Raw genomic sequence first — 19,864 nt, forward strand, 5'->3', positions numbered from 1 at the left:
GGATATTGGTTGAGTCCTGACTTGTATATCAAATGAGGTCTATGTAACCGGATGGCAAAAAGATGACCATTGTGGGTCTAATCTTTGGGTTGGACTGAGTAGTTAAGCTGGTAGCAACTCGAGGCACATTGCATCGAGTTGCGGGGTAAGGGAGTTAAAAGGGTCCCCTATTTTGGGGTCCGAGGACCGCGGAAGACGGTAAAGGGAATATTCCCTAGAATATTCCTTGGCCAACTAGTGAAGGCTCATATGGTAGGTCGGTCACGCCAACCTAACCGCCTTCGCGGGCTATAAAAGCGAAACCCCTTCACAGCCATCGATCATCTATCTTTCATCCAGTCAGAGTTCCAACTAGCCTTAAGCTCTTCACCTATCTTCTGTCTAGATCGCCATCTAAGCTTCACAGTGGAAGCGCACGGGTGGACAGAGCCATCTCTGTATTAGTTGTTTGGAGCTAAAGAAATTTTCTAATTCTCCTCTTATCTGTTGTGTACTCTCTCTCTCTATCTCTTTTCTGTTCGTTGCGCCATGTAATTTTTACATGGTATCAGAGCCCAAGGGGCTCTAGGGATCGAAGAGTGCGCAAGAGGCAAAGGCTTTGACAACAAAGAGGAACAATGTCGTCTTCCGGAAGCGGTTCTAGCGCATCAGGAAGCGGTGCAGGAGGTGGTGCTACTATACTAGCTATTCAAACATTGAGGATTCGTCCACCAACCTTCAGCGAAGGAAAGTTAGATGGTACAAACTATACCTTGTGGAAGTTCAAAATTACAACTATCCTTGATTCTTATGAGCTTTTGGAGACTGTACTGGGGACTGATGTAGAACCACAGCCTACCCCCGACCCATCAAATCCTAGTGTGATGATTCCTCCAAATGCAAATCTTCTACAAGCTTGGACAGTGTCTGAGAGGGTTAGGGCCTGCAATATTGAAAACACAAGCTGGCTGATCTTGGAGATGATGGACAGCAGGCTCAACAACAGTCTGGGACAGTTTGGAGCAGTCGCTAGCAGTTGAGAACTGTCGCTTATAGCAATGGACAGGCTGAAGATGATGTGGCTGCAGTCGATGGTGGCTGGACAGCAAATGGAGGCGGGCTGCAGGCTGGAAACTGGGCACCAACAGCAACAAAGGGTGTATGGGCTGGTGTAACCTACAAAACAAGGATGATTGCTGAATGGGGACAGTCTGTCTATTTATAGATGTGGAAGGGCGCCCCAAAATTTAGGGTTTCCACTAAACTTTCTCGAACCGCTCCCCGTTTTAGGATTTCCGCTGAACTCTCTCGAACCGCTCCCAATTTTAGGGTTTTACTCTAAAAGAGCATGTTTAGTGTGTTTTGGGACTCTTTAAGAGGCTAATCAACAAGTAATGCATATTTTAGCTCAACACCCCCTCTCAAGCCCAAAACTGAGCCGAAACGTTAGGCCAACCGTTGTGATGTTGATATACCCCAAGGCGTCCCACCCCAAAGCAGCCAAGGCATCGGACAAAGGGTGCACGTCGACTACTCAGTGGCCTACCAAGACTACAGAGGCGATGGTTATCTTACCAAGGGAATCCAAGTAGTCACCCCAGAGAGGACAGGGCATCGGACAAAGGGTGCACGTTGGCTGCCCAGTGGCCTACCAAGCCCTACAAAGGCGGATGGAACTACATGGAACTTCTGTGTTTTTTTTTTTTTTTTTTTTGAATAAGTGTGGTAAATTTTATGGGATGCGGCCGATTGAGGAATAGTGACCCAGAAGATGGGAGTAGGGAGGGTACACCCAACACATCACAAAACAGTACAAGCTAACCCATCCACTCAGGGTGTCGATGACAAGGAAAAGTAGGTGATGAGGTATCCATGTGATGAAGAAGGATGGTGGTGTGGTAACAACAGCCGCCAGTGAAAATAGCTTAGGATCGGCTCAAGTGGTGCTCTGCACAATGAGATGCAAAGTATGCTACATGCTGAAGAATGCTCATGCAGCAGGTGCCACTTGGACAGTGTCCCTCATGGGAAAATTGTTTACTTGCCTAAGCGCCCTAGTACAAAGATTATGAAATCATGCAATGCAAAGGGTAAGGTACAACAAGGGGGAGAAGCCGATGTCGAAGACAAAGTGCTGAAACCTGTAGAATACCAAGAAGGGTAGGAACCCCCTCTCAACCTGGATGTAGATGCCGAAGAAAGAAGAGGAGCCTGATGTTGGTCTTCGTGTGGTGCCGAGAACCATAAGGAATGAAGAGGAGGAGGAAGCATCCCAGCTGGAAGAGCTAGGTAGAAGTCACCGCCATGATAGCATCAAGAGAAATGCTGCATGATCCGCCTCGGGAGGGGAAGCCTCCATGCTGGTAGAAAAGCAAAACTCCAAGGATGATGAAACCATGAAGGAACGGCGCACATCCCAAGTCTCCAACCTAGGTAGGACTGGGCAAACATACATGTTAGCTCTACATTGAAAACAAAACCTGCAAAGGAGATCAAAGTCTGCAATCACAGAGGTCAGTAGTGAGATGCTCAAAAAACAAAACTAAACTAAAATGAAAAGCTAACTGAAGGAACAAGTGCAAAGATGCAAATGTGTATGTGTATGAGTAAATGCAGCAGAAGACTTAAAATGTAGAGACAAAAATCCTATGGGTCCAACTCTAAGAGTGCGAAAAATGAATGCTATACTGACCTAGGGTATCCGAAAGGACCTAGAGACATACTAGTCTAAGAAGATGGCCACCATCGCATACGTCCAGTAGCAAGGCTTTGCCAAGGGAACGCCTAACGAGGTGGGGAGGAAGGTGAGATAGATGCATGAAGTGCAACAGGATCGGAACTTGCAGACCAATCAACCAATCCTTCAGGAGTAGAGAAGGATGGCCGCTGAGGCTGTCTGGGTGCCACATGTCTAGCAGTCGCTGTGGGGGCTGAAGGAGCAGATGGGGCAACAGCGGAAGGTGTAGCCCCACTGGATTGTGAAGTCGCAACGGTCTGCTGAGGCTTTTTAGGTGAAAGACCTTGGGCCTTGGAGCGACACTCCTCGTCCAGATTGGCTTGCTCTCTGGTAGTGTATGCAAAACCGGTTTTTATTAAGGAGTTGCTGCCAGATAGGTCTTGATTCTTTGGTTCCATCGAAGAAAGAGGAGTCACCCTTTGATTGGCTTGCCTTCGTATCTAGCGAGTTCTTGCCACTGGTGATTTTTCCTCTGAAAGAAGAAGCAACCAAACCCCTTTGCTCTGAATAAGGCTGTGATGAGGATTTCTTGTGGACTTGATCATGCAGCCTTGCGTAACGCAAGAATTGGCACTCAAATTCGTAGAAGGTTGGCAATCGAGGTTGGGAGATGATGTGTTGAATGAAATTGAAGTATTTTGCAGACAACTTATTCAAGAAGAATGTAACCTGATGATCATCTGACTTTGGAGAGCCAGTAGTGGCGAACTCGGCAAGTAACCGCCTATAGTCAGCCAGCTTGACTTTCAAATCATCCCCTTCCTTAAGAGAGAACTCTTGAAGCTCAAAGTTGAGATTGATGCGCCGAGTATGATCACAAGTCGCATAGCGGTCGAGAAGGTGACTCCAACGCTCTGACACGAGCGGGGAGTGCTACAACTGAGAGTGAAACTCAAGAAGCAATCCCTGCATCAGCTCAACATTGGGTGTAGCATTGCGGACTCTCCATTGATGGATATAGTCAGGGTGAGCTAGTCGAGGGTCTGGCATAGGCTCTAGACCAATGACGACGTCCCAAAGACCCTAAGACTCAAGCACTTATTGCATGAAATTCGACCAAGTAGTGAAATTTGACCAGTTAAAACATGTCTTATCCGTAAAGGCATTCTTGGCCGTTACAAGAGGAGTGGTAGTACTCGGAGATGGATAGTGTGAAAAAGTGTAGTGGGGGTAGGATGGGGGAGTGGAGTACACTTGGGAATGGGCCCCAGAGTGCCCACCAGGCATTCGGGTAGTGTGCAAGGTGGATCCATAGGTAGGGATGGGCTGACTAGGCATGGACATGGTAGCCACATGAGAAACCCAAGGAGGTGGGATGGGAACACCGGGAGCAGAAGATAGGAATCCCTGCGTAGGTATAACCCAAGGAGAGTGTGAAGACGCACCATAAGCTAAGGATGGAAACCCCTGCGTATGAGTGGTCATGGGAGATGTGAAGCTGGGGATAGTGAGGGGGATACCCATCACAGTCGACCTAGGAGTTATGGGTGTGCTCATTTGCTAAAAGGTGAGAGGCACTGTGTTAAAGGGTGGCATTCCCCCTAACGAAGTACCATGGTGCAAAGAGGTAGAGAATGGGGTGGAGAAGGAAAAGGTGCTAGGAGCGGAGATGGAAGATCCAACCCCTAGGCTGTGTGAAGCAGATGTGTAGTGTAATCCAAGATTTTGGAAAGATAATGAGAGATGATCAAGGTGTGATATAGTAGAGAGTGGGATGGGAGAGAAGTGAGAAGTGTGTGTGATATGCTCAAATGAAACAGGAGTTGTAGATGTACCTCAATTCCGTCTTCTTCGTGAGCCCTCTCTATTGAAGTTCACATACGCAAGGCCATCCGGATCATGTACCTCAAAAGAAGAAACAGGCGAGGGTTTTGATTCATGCAACACAAAAGAATTGTACAAACCTGACTTTGGACCTGGCTGAGATGATGAAGATGGATCGCCAAACGTTCCGAATGCCATATGTCCTCCATGATCGGAGAGGTAGCCAGCCTCACCAACCGGTTCGGATGTGATAGCAAAACTGGTAGGAGGGTTGTAAACATCACCGTACTTGTTGCGATAGTACTCCTCAAAGTCCTCTGTTATGTTAGTGAAATCTGGTGAAGGTGAAGTGTCGTCCTCCTCACCAAGTCCATAATGCCGTCTCAGGGCCTCCAATGATGGAGAAGCCTGATAAGACATCATAGGAACTGGAGGTGTCTGGGACATTGTGATTCGGTTACGAGTCGTATTGTGTGCCTCGCACAAAGACTAGCTTGCAACAATATCCGCAGGATACTCTTTACAAGAGCACCGGCTCTAATACCATGTTAAAAAGACTGCTAGGGTTTGCACTGAGGACACACAAAGTGTATGACCACGACAGAAACACAAAGACACAGACACAAACACAGAGGGCAAAACTCAAACCCTAAACGCAAAACTCAAAACTCAAACACAAACAGAAGAAGGCAGAGAGAGAACACAACTCTGAAGTGAATGAATTCTGTAAATGAATGTAAGAGTGTACAGTGTGCTCAAGGGCAGAGCAATGTCGGAGTGTGACGTCCACCGAAGACGGATCCCAAGTCTGTGACTACCAGTTGGAGTATAGGAGTGCTGAATAGTGAATGGCAGCAGGCTGGTCACCAAAACGCAGCAGTCTGGAGGTTGGAAACTAGTAAGCGCAGCAGTGTACCACCAATCGGGGGTTGGAAACTGTGCACAATTTGCTGTAAACAACAAGCTGAAACAGTGTCTGAGAGTGACAAGGCGTGCAATGCTGAAAACGCAGGCTGGCTGACCCTGGAGATGATGGACAACAGGCTAAACAGCAGTCTGGGATAGTTTGGAGCAGCCGCCAGCAGCTGAGTGCTATCGCTGAAGATGATGTGGCTGCAGTCGATGATGGCTAGACAGCAGATGGAGGTGGGCTGCAGGCTGGAAATTGAGCGCCAACAGTAGCAGAGGGTGTGTGGGCTGGTGTAACCTGCAAAACAAGGATGATTGTTGAATGGGGGAAGCCTGTCTATTTATAGATGTGGAAGGGCGTCCCAAAAATTAGGGTTTCCACTAAACTTTCTCGAACCGCTCCCCATTTTAGGGTTTCCACTGAACTCTCTCCAACCACTCCCTGTTTTAGGGTTTTACTCTAAAAGAGCATTTTTAGTGTGTTTTGGGGTTGTTTAAGAGGCCAATTAGCAAGTAATGCATATTTTAGCTCAACAGCAAATGCGTTGTGTGCCTTAGTTATAAGGTGTTCTGACAGTATTTTACTTTGATTCAGCATACAACCAAAGCATCAGAGGCTTGGAATGTACTGAGAAGTCACTATGAAACGCGAAACCAAACAAGGATTCAAAACTTGGAGAATCAACTAGCAGCGGAGAAGTTTACTGAATGAGAGACAGCTGAAGCATTCATTACTCGGATTAAGAATTTGCGCGACCAGATAGCTAGTTCTGGGATACAAAAGACTAGCGAGAAGCTAGCAAGGAGGTGTCTTTGGATTTGTCCACAAAAGTTTGATGGACTGCCCTTAATACTCAGGTGAGACCTCAAGCTTTGAGTTTTTAGGAGTTTTGTGCATTATTGTTGGAGGAGGAGTTGAAGCTGAAAGCCGGAGAAGGAAGCAACAATGGAGATGCTGCATTCTCTGCAAATGCAAAAGGCAAAGGTGGTTCCTCCACCCAAAATGATAGTAACAAAAAAAGAAGGGCAGTAAGAAGAAGTTTCAAGGAGAGTGTTTCTATTGCAAGAAGAAAGGACATGCAATTGCAGATTGTCATGTCAAGAAGGCAAATGAAAAGAATGGTATCCTTAAAAGTAAAGGGAGAGAGACAGCCAATACAGCTGAAGCAGAGTTAAAGTTATTCATGGCGACCATTGAGGAGTGTGCTCCTCGGCGCAAGAAGAATGTACCACTGACTCATGGGTGTTGGATAGTGGGGCCTCCCGTCACATAACCAATAAGAAAGGTCTATACAGTTCTATGCAGCCTCTACAAGAATCCATCACTGTGATGGTTGGAAATGATGCAAAATACCCCGCTGCGAGCACAGGTACTATTTCATTTGTTACTGCAAATGGTGATGTCAAAAAGCTTTCAAATGTATTGTATGTTTCCAAAATTAGGAGAAATTTGTTATCAGTTGTTGCCATAACTAATCTTGGTCATGAAGTGAGGTTCAAGAAGACAGGTGCAAAAATTCTTGATGGTGATGGCAAAGTTGTTTGCAAAGGAGAAAGAAGCAACAACCTATATGAGCTAAGTGCTCTTACAGCCACCGTTGGAGTGGGCACAAGTAAGCTTTGGTATGAAAGGTTTGGACACATCGGATTTGTAGTGTTGAAGGAGATGCACAAGCAAGGTATGGTTGCTCACCTACCTGCAATGACTGAATTGAAGGAACCTTGTGAAGCTTGTATGATGGGCAAGCAACAAAGAAAGGCATTTCCACAAGAAAGCAAGAATAGAGCACAGGCTTCTCTAGAGTTGATGCATGCTGACTTGTGTGGAAAGATGCTTACACGGGCCTTGGGGGGATCTTATTTTATGTTGATTGTCGACGACTACAGTAGGAAGATGTGGGTGTACTTCCTTCGTGATAAGGCTCAAGCTTTTGGTAAGTTTAAAGAATGGCTAAAACTTGTTGAGAATGAAACAAGGAAAAGTGTAAAGAAATTTAGAACAGATGGTGGTGGTGAGGTCAACTCAAAGAAATTTAGAACAGATGGTGGTGGTGAGTTCAACTCAAAGGAGTTTGAAGACTTTTGCAAGAGCAAAGAGATCAAGCGTCAATTGACGACGCCTCACACACCTCAGCAGAACGGTGTTGTGGAATGCAGAAATCGCACCATTATGGAGATGGCAAGATGCATGCTAAAGGGCAAGGGATTGCCTAACCATTTTTGGGCTAGAGCTGTTAATACTGCAGTCTACATTTTAAATCGGAGCTACACAAAGGCTCTCAAGGGAAAAACACCTCATGAGGCTTACACTGGTAAGAAACCATTTGTCTCACACTTTAGAATTTTTGGATGTGAATGTTATGCATATATTCCAGATGAGAAGAGAAACAAGTTTACAACCAAAAAGCAAAAAATGTATCTTCTTGGGTTATAGTGATGAGTAGAAGGCTTACAAATTATATGACCAAGAGACAAAGAAGATCATCGCGAGCCGTAATGTGGTGTTCAAGGAGCAGCTATATACAATGGAGGAGGAGAATGCAAGTTCTTCCACTTTATCATCAAGCGAAGAAGTAGTCTACTATGAACCTATCTCGAGAGCTGTCCCTATCCTTAAGGAGGAGGAAGCATCATCTTTAGATGATGAGAAAAAAGTTCACCAACGTGACATCACCCCACCGGAAAAGCCATTGCCACGTTGGGTGAAGCAGCTCTATGACCACAATAATCCTATGCCCACATCTATTGAGGAGAAGGCAGACGGACCAAAGTTTCAGAGAATAGAGGAGCAAAGAAGGGCTTCTGCTCACATAGTCAATATGGTCTTGATGGCTGAGATTATGAGAGAAGTAAAGGAGCCAACTGACTTAGAAGAAGCACTTGCAGATCCAGCATGGAAGTCAGCTATGCAAGCCAAGTATGATAGCATAATGAAGAATGACACTTGGGAGCTAGTGGATCAGCCAACAAAGCGGAAGGTTATTGGCACCAAGTGGATTTGGAAGATAAAGTACAAGGCTGATGGTACTTTAGAAAAGTACAAAGCTAGACTAGTTGCACAGGGTTTTTCACAACTTGAAGGGTTTGATTTTCAACAGTCATTTGTCCCAACTGCCAGAATGACCACTATTTGCACAGTACTTGCAGTGGCCAGTTTACCAAATGGATGTTAAGTCAGCATTCTTAAATAGTGACCTCAAGGAGGAGGTGTACGTGGCTCAACCACCAGGGTTTGAGGCTCCCCATTCTGAGAACAAAGTGTGTAAGCTGAAGAAGGCATTGTATGGGCTGAAACAAGCCCCCAGAGCATAGTACTAGCGGATAGATAAGTTTTTTGTAAGCTTAAACTTCAAAAGATGTGTCTCAGATGCTAACTTGTATGTTTACAAGGATGGTGAAAAGTCTGTAGTGATTGTCCTTTATATGGACGACCTTCTTATTACAGGTGACTATGAAGATATGATCAACCAAACTCGAAAGGCTTTGAGTTTTGAGTTTGAAATGACAGACTTGGACTTGCTGCACTATTGTTTGGGAATTGAAGTCTGGCAAGAGCCTGGAAAGATCTTCATCTCTCAAAAGAAGTATACATGGGAGATCTTAAAGGCATTTGGCATGATCGAGTGCAAGGAGACAGCTACACTTATGGAGGTGAACGCAAAGTTATCTGTTGAGGATACATCTTCACTAGCAGACATTGGGAGGTATAGGAGGATGGTCGGCAGTCTGATCTACTTGTGTAACACCAAACCAGCTATCAATTTTGTTGTTGGTGTTTTAAGCAGGTTCTCAAACAAATCTCATGAGAGTCATTGGAAGGCTAGAATGCGGATACTCAGATACTTGAAGGAAACTCTTGACTATGGTATCACATACAGTTCTGGAACTTTTCTTGTGGAAAATTGTGACTCGGATTGGGCAGGAGAAAATGATTCCAGGAAGTCAGTTTCTGGTTATTGTTTCTCTTTGGGTTCAGGAATTTTCTCTTGGATTAGTAAGAAGCAGCCAACAGTGGCATTGTCTTCTACCGAAGCAGAGTATAAGGCAGCTTGTTTTGCTGCACGTGAAGCAATATGGTTGAGAAGGATCCTATGGCATATGGGAGTGCAGGATGAAGAACCAACTGTGCTGAGATGTGACAATCAAAGTTGCATCTCCATTGCCAAAAATCGAGTGTTTCATGCGTGCACCAAACATATAGAGATCCAATATCACTATGTGCGTGATTTGATAGAGGATGGGATAGTGGAACTGGTCTACTGTCCAACAGAGGAGAATGGAGTGGATATCTTCACCAAGGCACTTACGAAGGATCTGCTTCAAGTTCATCTTCAGAGACTCCGCATTGGGCCGAGGAGATAGTTCACCTATGGGTGGACATTGAGGGGGGGTGTTAGATATGCTCAATGCCCCACCCTCATAAGTTGCGACCAATGACCCATGGTGCTCAAAGTTGTAAAGCCCCCATTCTGGGAAAAAGCCAAATGTGAGCCCGGATATTGGTTGAGTCCTGACTTGTATATCAGATGAGGTCTATGTGACCGGATGGCAAAAATGTGACCATTGTGGGTCTAGTCTTTGGGTTGGACTGAGTAGTTAAGCTGGTAGCAACTCGAGGCACATTGCATCGAGTTGCAGGGTAAGGGAGTTAAAAGGGTCCCCTATTTTGGGGTTCGAGGGCCGCAAAAGCGGCCCGTGGCTGGGGGATCCCAGGGGGGTCCTAGGGGGGCTGCTGGCCCCCCTGGCGGGGGTCCGGGGGCAGCGCTCCCGGTCCGATGGTAAAGGGAATATTCCCTAGAATATTCCCTAGAATATTCCCTGGCTGACTAGTGGAGGCTCATATAGTAGGTCGGTCACGCCGACCTAACCGCCTTCACAGCCATCGATCATCTATCTTTCACCTAGTTAGAGTTGTTTCAGCTAGCCTTAAGCTCTTCACCTATCTTCTTTCTAAATCGCCATCTAAGCTTCACAGTGGAAGTGCACGGTTGGACAGAGCCATCTCTGTATCAGTTGTTTGGAGCTAAAGAAATTTTCTAATTCTCCTCTTATATGTTGTGTACTCTCTATCTCTATCTCTTTCTCAAATTCTGTTCGTTGCGCTGTGTAATTTTTACACATCCCACAACTAACAACAGCGACCCATACATGGGTTTATGGCACTCTTGCATCACGCCTTCAAAAAACCCTCTTCATGGATGCCGATGTCCTTGCTAATCGTAATGCCTTTCTTCCAAAGGCTTTGGCGGAATAGCACCATAGTGCCTTCCTCCAGGAGCTCATCAATTATAGCGATCAAAGAGGCACCACTTTTGCATCTACCATTTGTTCGAAGCGAGAATCATTAGTGAAGCCCTTTTTTGTGGGAGTCATTTGGCTACCAATTGCCTCACCTTCAAAGAGTGGCCTTACACATTCTTTCACAGGTTTGAAAAACTCCTCTTTTTTCATTTAATTCTAGTTACAACTTGCAAGTGTAAAGTTTAAATTTACTTTTTCTTCCATGGTTTAGGATTGTTTGTCGAGTCCATGTGAGAGGAATTGGTTCGCCTACTCCCTCGTGCACACCAAAATTCGTAATAAGCTTAGCACATGACAATTGGAGTGACTAATTTGTTGTCGCTTCAATTTACACATGTTACGCAACATGCATGAGATGCCTATGGCAAGACAAGTATCGTATATCCAATTTTTTTACTTTTTAATTTATAACTTTATTCATAGATTATGAAATATATTTAGAGAAGTTTCATTTGTTTAATCTAAGTTTTTTATTCTTTAAATGTATAGATAAATATGGATTCACTCAAGCTCTCCGTTAGCACAGTTAAAAGTGTGACTGGCGAGACAGACTTGGAGGAGAAGTAAATCTTTAGGGAGCTTTACTTGGAGCTCGAGGAGATAGACCGGCGGGGCTCTCGCACTCGTGCACGCCGTGCCCGTGTTGTTATTCGTCCTCACACCAATAGCGATGAAGCTTCCACTTCTGCATCCACATGGCTGCCCATGATGCTTGTGGGGCCCTTAGATGCTACACGAGGCGTGGGAGTGGCTCGAGAAATACTCCTAGTTCGGCCCAAGAGGATATACCTATCACTGCCTCTCACCTAGAGCTTAGAGAGCCCGAGTATGATTACGAGAGCAATGTCATTAGTGAGGGTGATTTTGTTGAGGAGGGTGATGGCTCCTCAAGTGGCGACGAGGATGCTTCCACCTTCGATGCCGAGAGTGATATGAGCACCTAGAGTAATCATGTATCTTGATTCGAATTGAGCCATGGGTGATGGCTTTTGTCTCAATCCATTTTTGTATGCTTTTTGTATGAGATTGCACATCTGGCTCATAATAAAGTTGTTGGTTTCATTATTCATACCGCACTCTTGAGTCTTGTTTCAACTCTCTTTTGCACTTTTGACTTGAATCTCTAAGTTTATGTTTTAACTTTTAAGTTTAAACATTAAGCATAGACTTAAAATTATATGTATTTTTTCTTTCATCGGACATAGGTCCAAGATTTATTAGTCCGATTAGTACCGTACTAGCATCGGACTGTACTAATCGGATGCCATCAGATGTGACAACCTTGTTCCCATCCCAAGAGAGCAGCCATGACACAATCAACAACTCTAGTTGAAAAATATTAGCCATTAAGTGATCATCTGCAGGATTCCAACACACCTTTTGAAGAACTAGGTGTGAAGGACAAACCAAAGGATTCACCAAAGAGGAGGAAGGTGTCAAAAAGTGGGCATGAGAATTAAGAATGTGCCACCATGAAGCTTGTATGCCAACTATTACTATGGGTGAGGCCGCGATCTTCCAAGCAAAAACTGACAATAAAGACACAGGGGTACAATGCAAGGGCCAAGCCTAGGATTTCCAATACAAAAATTTCACCCCTATCTTTTGCGAAATGCAAACCAATGAAACTTTGGTCTGAACATCGACCCCCAAGGGATATCCCACATGTCTGATAACACTACCATGAGGTATGATCGACCTGCCATCCCAGGACTGAAGGTCAAATTTAGTGCAGCTGACAAGAGAGGACTTCACAGCATTGACACAAAGACAAGAAGTGTGACCAAAGCGATCTCAAACATCCAATGCCTTACGAAGATTGTCCCTTTCTGCATTAAGAATCGTGAAGGTGCCATCGGTCAAAGATTGAGCAATAAAATATTGTCCAAAAGAAAGAGACAAACCAAATAGCTGCCCAATGGCCACCGTATGAGATAGCATAGTAAGGACCGGATGAGTTGCCAAAGTAAAAAACAAAGGGCTCAAAGCAACCTACCTAACCAAGCATTGAAGGAGAATGGGATTGATGATACCACCATTTAACATCACTCGGGAGGAGGCATTATTATTGATCATGTATATAATCTAGGACATACGTGGCCCAAATCCCATAATATACATAAGTTTTGCAATGAAGGACCAATCTAGATACTCAAATGCCTTTTCCAATTCTAGGTGCAATAAGACCACTTTCTGATTAGAATGCTTGGCATAGTCAATCCCCATCTGTACATTCAATACATTATGCAATATGTTATTGTCCTTAATGAAGCCATACTGGTTGGGATGAACAATGTCAAGTAGACACTTGTGGAGGCGATTAGCCAAGACTTTGGAGAAGATTTTATGCATTCATCCCATTAGAGAGATGGGTCTCCAATATTTCAACATGAAGAAAGAAGGCTCTTTTGGAATCAATTTAATGACTTCCTCCTTCCACAATGCTGGTATGAATCCTATTTCCTAGACCTGTTGGCACATGGTAATCAAGGCTTTCATTGGACCAATGGCATAATTCTCAATGGCATCTTGGTCTTGATCTAATTTAGCATAAAATTCATTTAAACTAAAAATGCACACTTTACTACTTTAATCTTGGACATTAGACACCTTGTTGGCACCCCTTGCAGTATTTTTTTATCTTATAATGAAAATGAAAGAAGTACAACTAAGATCCTTTGATCTCCTCCACTAATCCAAGTGCTATTTGCTGTCAAAACTGACCAACAAGTCTCCAGACCAATTTACCCCTTGGTTTGCTTGGGGATTGGCCTTCACCCTACTCCTTGAAAAAACAAATTCAGACCCAAATTTGATATTGGCTGATTGGCCTCTTGAATCTTCTTGAAATTCCTCAATTTCAGCTATTAGAATTCAAGTCCTAGGTCCTCAATTTTAAGCGAGCATCCCCGTGCGACTATCAAAAACCTTATTTCTATTGTAAAGTAGGGTTTACAACAAAGATTGACTAAAATCTGTTGCTTTGATGGCTCCAACTACTGGGAAATGCTAAGATAACTTGAGAGAAGGTTAGGGGATAAGAGAAAATGCTATAGAGAAAGAAATTCAAAGTTTCATCGTGAGAAACACTGAAAAACTGTTGCTGCCCTACTCAAACAGCCATGGAAGCTTTCACCTACAGCTTAGGACCACCAGAAAGACTGTTACCCCATCGTATATGATGTCATCTACACCAGCACCTTTGGCTGTTGTCACCTACTCTTGGAGGGCTCCAAACTGCTATCACATGCTGTAGGGCTGATCTTTGGTGGCTGCAATAAACTCCACCAGCCCCTAAAAACGTTTTTCCCACTTGTATGGGCAAGTTTTGTCAAGTGGCAGCCTTCTAATCCCATTTTCCAACATTATTCAACTTATTAAATTAATTTTCAGAATATTGATTCTGAAAATTAATTTAATAATTATTCTAGTGTTATTGACCCTTAGATAGACATTAATTAATTAATTAATGCCTAGTCTCTAATATTTCCACTGACATTAGTGGCCAATAAATTGGTCTAGGCCCAAATTTGACACCGGGTACCATCTCGTATCTATCAAGCGTAACTTATTACAACTTTTGCCTTTGGCACCCACTGCATCATTGAGGTCCTTGGCTTGTTACCATGAAATAATTACCATGTGCTAACAACCTTGCACATTTTATTAATATCTTAATCAAATGTTATCGGCAAGATTAGAGCATCTCAAAACTTCACGTCCCTGTGACACCTCCACCCAAAACTCCATTGCCCTTGCCAAATGATAGTCCTTGCCCAACTAGCTCTTTTCTTGATGCTTAAGCTATGCAAACTGATCTCCAGGTCTGTAATGCAAAGTGAGAGACTTATATTTTGCCTCATAATCAGCACATATGAAGTTCAAATGGTCAAGAACTTGGCCTTCTTGAGCTGGACTTTTAATCTTTGGATATTCATCTTTCCCTCCCCCTCCCCCCTGCCCCCCGCAAAACCCCACAAAAAGAAAGGAACCCCAAAATCCTCCCACTTCTCATCTTTGCATTTAAACTAGTACATGAAGCATGCATCCACTTTGAAGTTCAAGCTTTTTCTTCCACATCTGTATACATAGCATGATGAACCAAGATTAACATAATTGGGATTAGTCCGATAGTGTTTGTAGCGTCTAAGCTTAGATTTGGCAAGAATCTCCTTTCGCAACAATATTTAAGGGGAAATAGCCTAAAAATCAGGTGGCGGTCACAATTTATACCATGCCAGGCTTATCAAAGTGCCTTCTGACCCATCTCAAATAGTCATCAACTACTGGGCAGTCCTGCACTATAAAATACTCTACTTTTGAAACCATGCACGGTTACCAGATAGAATTATTGGAGCTGAAAAGACAACAACTGCTGTGGTGACACTTTCTTTCTTGATTTAATTATTTGAGTTGCTTTAGTTGTTTTCCTTGTTTTGGCCAGCAATCTGCCATGTCATACCTTTAGGTAACAAACTGGGAAAGAAAGTCAGGTAGATGAACTGCCAAACCCTTCATTCTTCCTTCTTGTTCAACACAATGCTTAAATGGTTTTTACATGACTAGCTTGGTAATTAAACCAAGCCATTCTTGTTAGAAAGTATTTTAGTGTGTCCACAAGAGTTGAGTAGCAAGTTGATGTTTTTAACATGAGATTACATTGCAGAAATATTATCGATCAACATCACGTGAACTACGAAGACTTGACAGCACTTCACGCTCCCCAGTCTACAGCTCCTTCACAGAAGCACTCGATGGATCACCTACTATACGAGCCTTTAAACTTCAAGTATAGTAACACTATTCCTTCATTCCAGCCCCTCTTTTTTCCCCTAATGTGGTGACTTTAAGATACTGAGTGGATGATTTTAAACACGTGTCCTTACAAACATTACCATGCCAGATGTTTGAACTTATCTTTGAATTTTTTTAGATACCCCAGCCACCTATCAGTCCATTAAGGGAGACGTGTGTTGATCATCCATGTGTTTACTACTATCCTTGATAGGAAATCCCATGCCTAGTTGCCTTATCTTTTAAATAGAGTTTATTTTTTATGGATGTATCTCTTTTTCCAGTATCGATTACACTTTTATTCTAGTTTGAACTTGCTTTTATTATCATTTCATTGTGTGTATCTTCTGAAATAAGGTTTATTATGTCAGAGGCTTGATCTTACATCCCTGTACCTTTGTGGATGAACCTGTAAATTTCTGCAAGCTGAACAAATGAATAAAGAGAAAATAGTCATGACTTGTTACCTTGGTTGCCTCAAAAGTTTTACTGCTTATTTTTTATGGATGTATCTCTTTTTCCAGTATCGATTACACTTTTATTCTAGTTTGAACTTGCTTTTATTATCATTTCATTGTGTGTATCTTCTGAAATAAGGTTTATCATGTCAGAGGCTTGATCTTACATCCCTGTACCTTTGTGGATGAACCTGTAAATTTCTGCAAGCTGAACAAATGAATAAAGAGAAAATAGTCATGACTCGTTACCTTGGTTGCCTCAAAAGTTTTACTGCTTAGACTGCCAATTACACTAATAATTTACACAAATTACAGAGCATGTTTAGTGCCACAAATGAGGACCTCATTGCAGTAAATCAACGAACTTCATATTCAGAGATTGCAGCAAGCCTTTGGCTCTCTATTCGTCTTCAGGTCTGTAACATCATATCATTAATCTGGGTCTCATTGTGTATAGTAAAGACAATTTTTGCAGATTCCAGGTCCACTAAGTTACCTTATGTTTACTGTGATCACTGTGGGCAGTTATTGGCAGCTTGCATTATCTTTTTCATCAGCATCATGGCTTTTTTGGGGCACAACAAAAGATCCCCCGATAAATCAGTTTCAGCTGGTCTTGTATAATTCTCTCCTTCTCTCTGTTCTTTTTCCTTTTTTTTGTAAAGGAAGTTGTATGAAAGAACTACATAGGTCACAGATAGAGGACCTGCTTGCCACTCACCATATTTGCAAACTTCCTTTATTTGGAAGTGGAAAGAAACGCTCAGTGGCAAATTGGTTTACTAGGATTGCCAAACATTTTGAGTACATTTTCCTATGATTCATTGAGAGATGTCACCCTAAAGATGTACTTAAAACAAGACAATCTAATTAATGATGACTAATCCATCACACTTTTTCCATTTCATTGTGCAGTTTCAGACTCTCCAAGCAACCATTAGGGCTGAGGAGCAGTCCCCCCATGCTTGACACTGAGTGCCGATAGTCCTCCCATCTGTCACGTCATCCCCCCTTCGCCTACCTGCCACCTTGTTGAAGATGGGAATGGCAGATCCAAGCTCAGTTTACAGAGTGAACAGTAGAGGGAGAGTGAGAGTGTAGACACAGCTTGACACACAATTCAATTCAAGTGTGTAAGTACAAAGTACAACCCTTAGACCTTAGGGTTGTATAAGTCCCTTAAGATGCATTCACACCCGAAAGTGTGTAAAGTCTGGTAAGTGACCGAACTGTGTAACATAAATACACAAATAGAGAATAATGTGATTGGGGGAAAAAACCTCTCTTACGGAAAAAGTGCCCGTAGTTTTCTATTATATGGATCACCAACACTCCTCATAGGCGTGAGTCAAACCTAACAAACCCCCCTAGAGTGAAAAGTGATCAACATACAAGGATCATCCACCAAAGGAGATCAAATTTAAAGCATTGCGAAATGCTTCAAATTTTTCACAAGGAGCTTTGGTAAAGATGTCTACCACCTTGTTGTTGATAGGATAGTAGACAAGACTAATATCCCCTACATGTAGCCTCTCTTTGACAAAGTGATAGTGAATCTTTGTGTTCCGTCCGTGCACGAAACATTGGGTTCCGTGCCATTGCAATGGCACTTTAACTATCAGTAAACAAAGGAGTAGGCTTCGTGAAACAGACACATCAAGATCAACCAACAAACATCTCAACCATACACATTTAACTGTAGTAGTGAAAGCTGCCTTGTATTCAACTTCACAAGACAATGTGGCAATAGTGGATTGTTGCTTGCTAAGCCAAGAAATGCAAGATGAGCCAAGAAAGAAATAGTTTCCACTTGTAGAGTGATATGAATCATAATCACCAACCCAATCTAAATCTCTCTAAGCATGTAATTGTAGTGGTTCTCCCTTGGCATAAAGCAATCAAAGAGTCCTAGTACCCTACAGGTAACGAAAAACGCGCTTCATAGCTTGCCAATGTCACATGTGTGGGCTGTGCATATATCTACTCAAGGCTGAAACTACAAACTGAATATATGGCCTTGTATTGCATAAATAAATGAGGCATCCAACTACTGGAGCATATATATGAATGTCAAACAAATCATTGTCATCATGCAAAGATAGCTTGAGTCCAGTCTCCATCGATGTGCTAATTGGCTTGCAATCTTGGAAGCCAAATCTCTCAAGGAGTTTACCAATATATCTAGACTATGACAATCCAATGCTTCTAACATCATAAATAAACTGAAAGCCCAAATAGTAATGCAAAAGCCCCAGATCTAACATTTCAAAAGTTTGCTGCAATTTTTTCTTGAATGCTGAAATTTGATCAACTTGTGTCCCTATGAGCAGAAGATCATCCACATAAAGACAAATGACCAGCAAGGATCCCCCCTCTTTGCATACGTAAATAGTGGACTCTAATGGGCTGTTAATGACCTTGGCTGAGTAAAAATGTATCAATTTTTGCATACCAAGATCGTGGAGCTTGTTTCAAACCATACAAAGCCTTTTTCAACTTGCATACGAAGTGTTTAGATCCTTCAACTACAAAACCAATGAGCTACTGCACATACACTTCTTCCTAAAGTTCCCCATGTAAAAATATCATTTTAATATCAAGTTGATGCACAATCCAACCATAATGGGAAGCCAAAGCAACCATACATTGAATGGTAGTCATACGGGATATAGGAGCAAATGTCTCCTCATAATCAGTGCCCTTCTTTTGCACATAGCCTTTTGCCACAAGCTTGGCTTTGTACTTATGAATGGATCCATCCGCTTTTCTTTTTAGCTTTTAGACCCATTTAGTACCAATAGAGTTCTTTCCAATAGGCAATGTAACTAAATCCCATGTCTGATTCTTCAACATAGAATCAAATTCCACTTGCATTGCTACCATCTAATGCACTCTGTTGTGCATCCTCAAAACAATCAGGCTTCTCATCATCAAGTGTGTTTGCTGCAATAACAAGCTCCATTATTATGTTAGCATGATCATGTAGACATTACTTGTCTTCTAGTACGACCAGCAAAAGGAGCATCCAAATAACTGCCTTTCAAAGTCTGCAAGTACCATCTAGGCATTCGTCTAGCCTCCTAATTATGTATATGCTCTTGATGAACCTCAAGCTCAGCATCTTGCTGAATATTCAGATCAGCCATAGGCTAAATTTCTACATTGTTTAATGGAGCAGTTGGCTGAACATGTTGTTCATTTAATGAAGCTCAAGTTGTATTACCAAAAGAAATAGATAGTAGCCCTTCAAAGGCATGATTTGTAGGTTGATATGTGTCAAAATCAGCAAGAGATAATTCTATTTTTTCATCAAAAATCACATCCCTACTGACAAAGACTTTCTTGGAAATAGGATCATACAATCTATACCCTTTGCTCTTACTACTATACAAGACAAATATATACTTGACAACCTTATTGTCCAACTTTTTTCTAAATACATTGGGAATATGAACATATGTAAGGCACCCAAAAGTACAAAAGTGGCTAACTGAAGGTTTACGGCTATTTCAAGCCTCAAAAGGTGTGACATTTTTTCAATGCCTTGGTGTATACTAATGTGCAATACCTTTTTGCTTTAAAAATTTATTCAGCAAAGAAGACATGTATTCCCCTCCTTGGTCTACCGAACGGAGAGTCTTAATCTGACATCCAGTTCGATCTTCCACAAGTGCAACAAAAGCCAAAAATGCATTATACACTTCTAAATTTTTCGCCAAGGAATAGACCCAATAAAAGTGAATAAAGTCATCAATGAAGATGGCGAAATAATCCTTTTTATTAGCTACAACATTCACTCTATTGTTCTTCCTTGTTTGCTCTTCTTCCAGTAAAAAACCAAGTGAAGAAAGGTAATTGGCTGTGGAGAAATTCTCATTGCAAGATTCAATGCCATGTGAAAGGCCATATAAGGAGATGTCAA

The 19,864-nt window shown here is 42.6% G+C and overlaps 1 protein-coding gene across 6 annotated transcripts in view; it reads left to right on the plus strand.

The window, feature by feature from the left end:
- ABCC13 (multidrug resistance-associated protein 11) overlaps window positions 1-19,864 on the plus strand; it is a 257,291-nt gene that overhangs the window by 225,499 nt on the left and 11,928 nt on the right. For all 6 annotated transcript variants that reach the window (XM_087662983.1, XM_087662984.1, XM_087662980.1 and 3 more), the window contains 3 exons: window positions 15,357-15,479; window positions 16,258-16,356; window positions 16,468-16,560. In XM_087662983.1, the coding sequence (XP_087519109.1) occupies window positions 15,357-15,479; window positions 16,258-16,356; window positions 16,468-16,560 (315 nt within the window). The remainder of the gene's footprint in view (window positions 1-15,356; window positions 15,480-16,257; window positions 16,357-16,467; window positions 16,561-19,864) is intronic.

The sequence above is a fragment of the Lygodium microphyllum genome, chromosome 22 (assembly GCF_053477565.2).
Source record: "Lygodium microphyllum isolate KBCC chromosome 22, Lygodium_microphyllum_v1.1.10, whole genome shotgun sequence".
NCBI classification, from domain to species: Eukaryota; Viridiplantae; Streptophyta; class Polypodiopsida; order Schizaeales; family Lygodiaceae; genus Lygodium; species Lygodium microphyllum.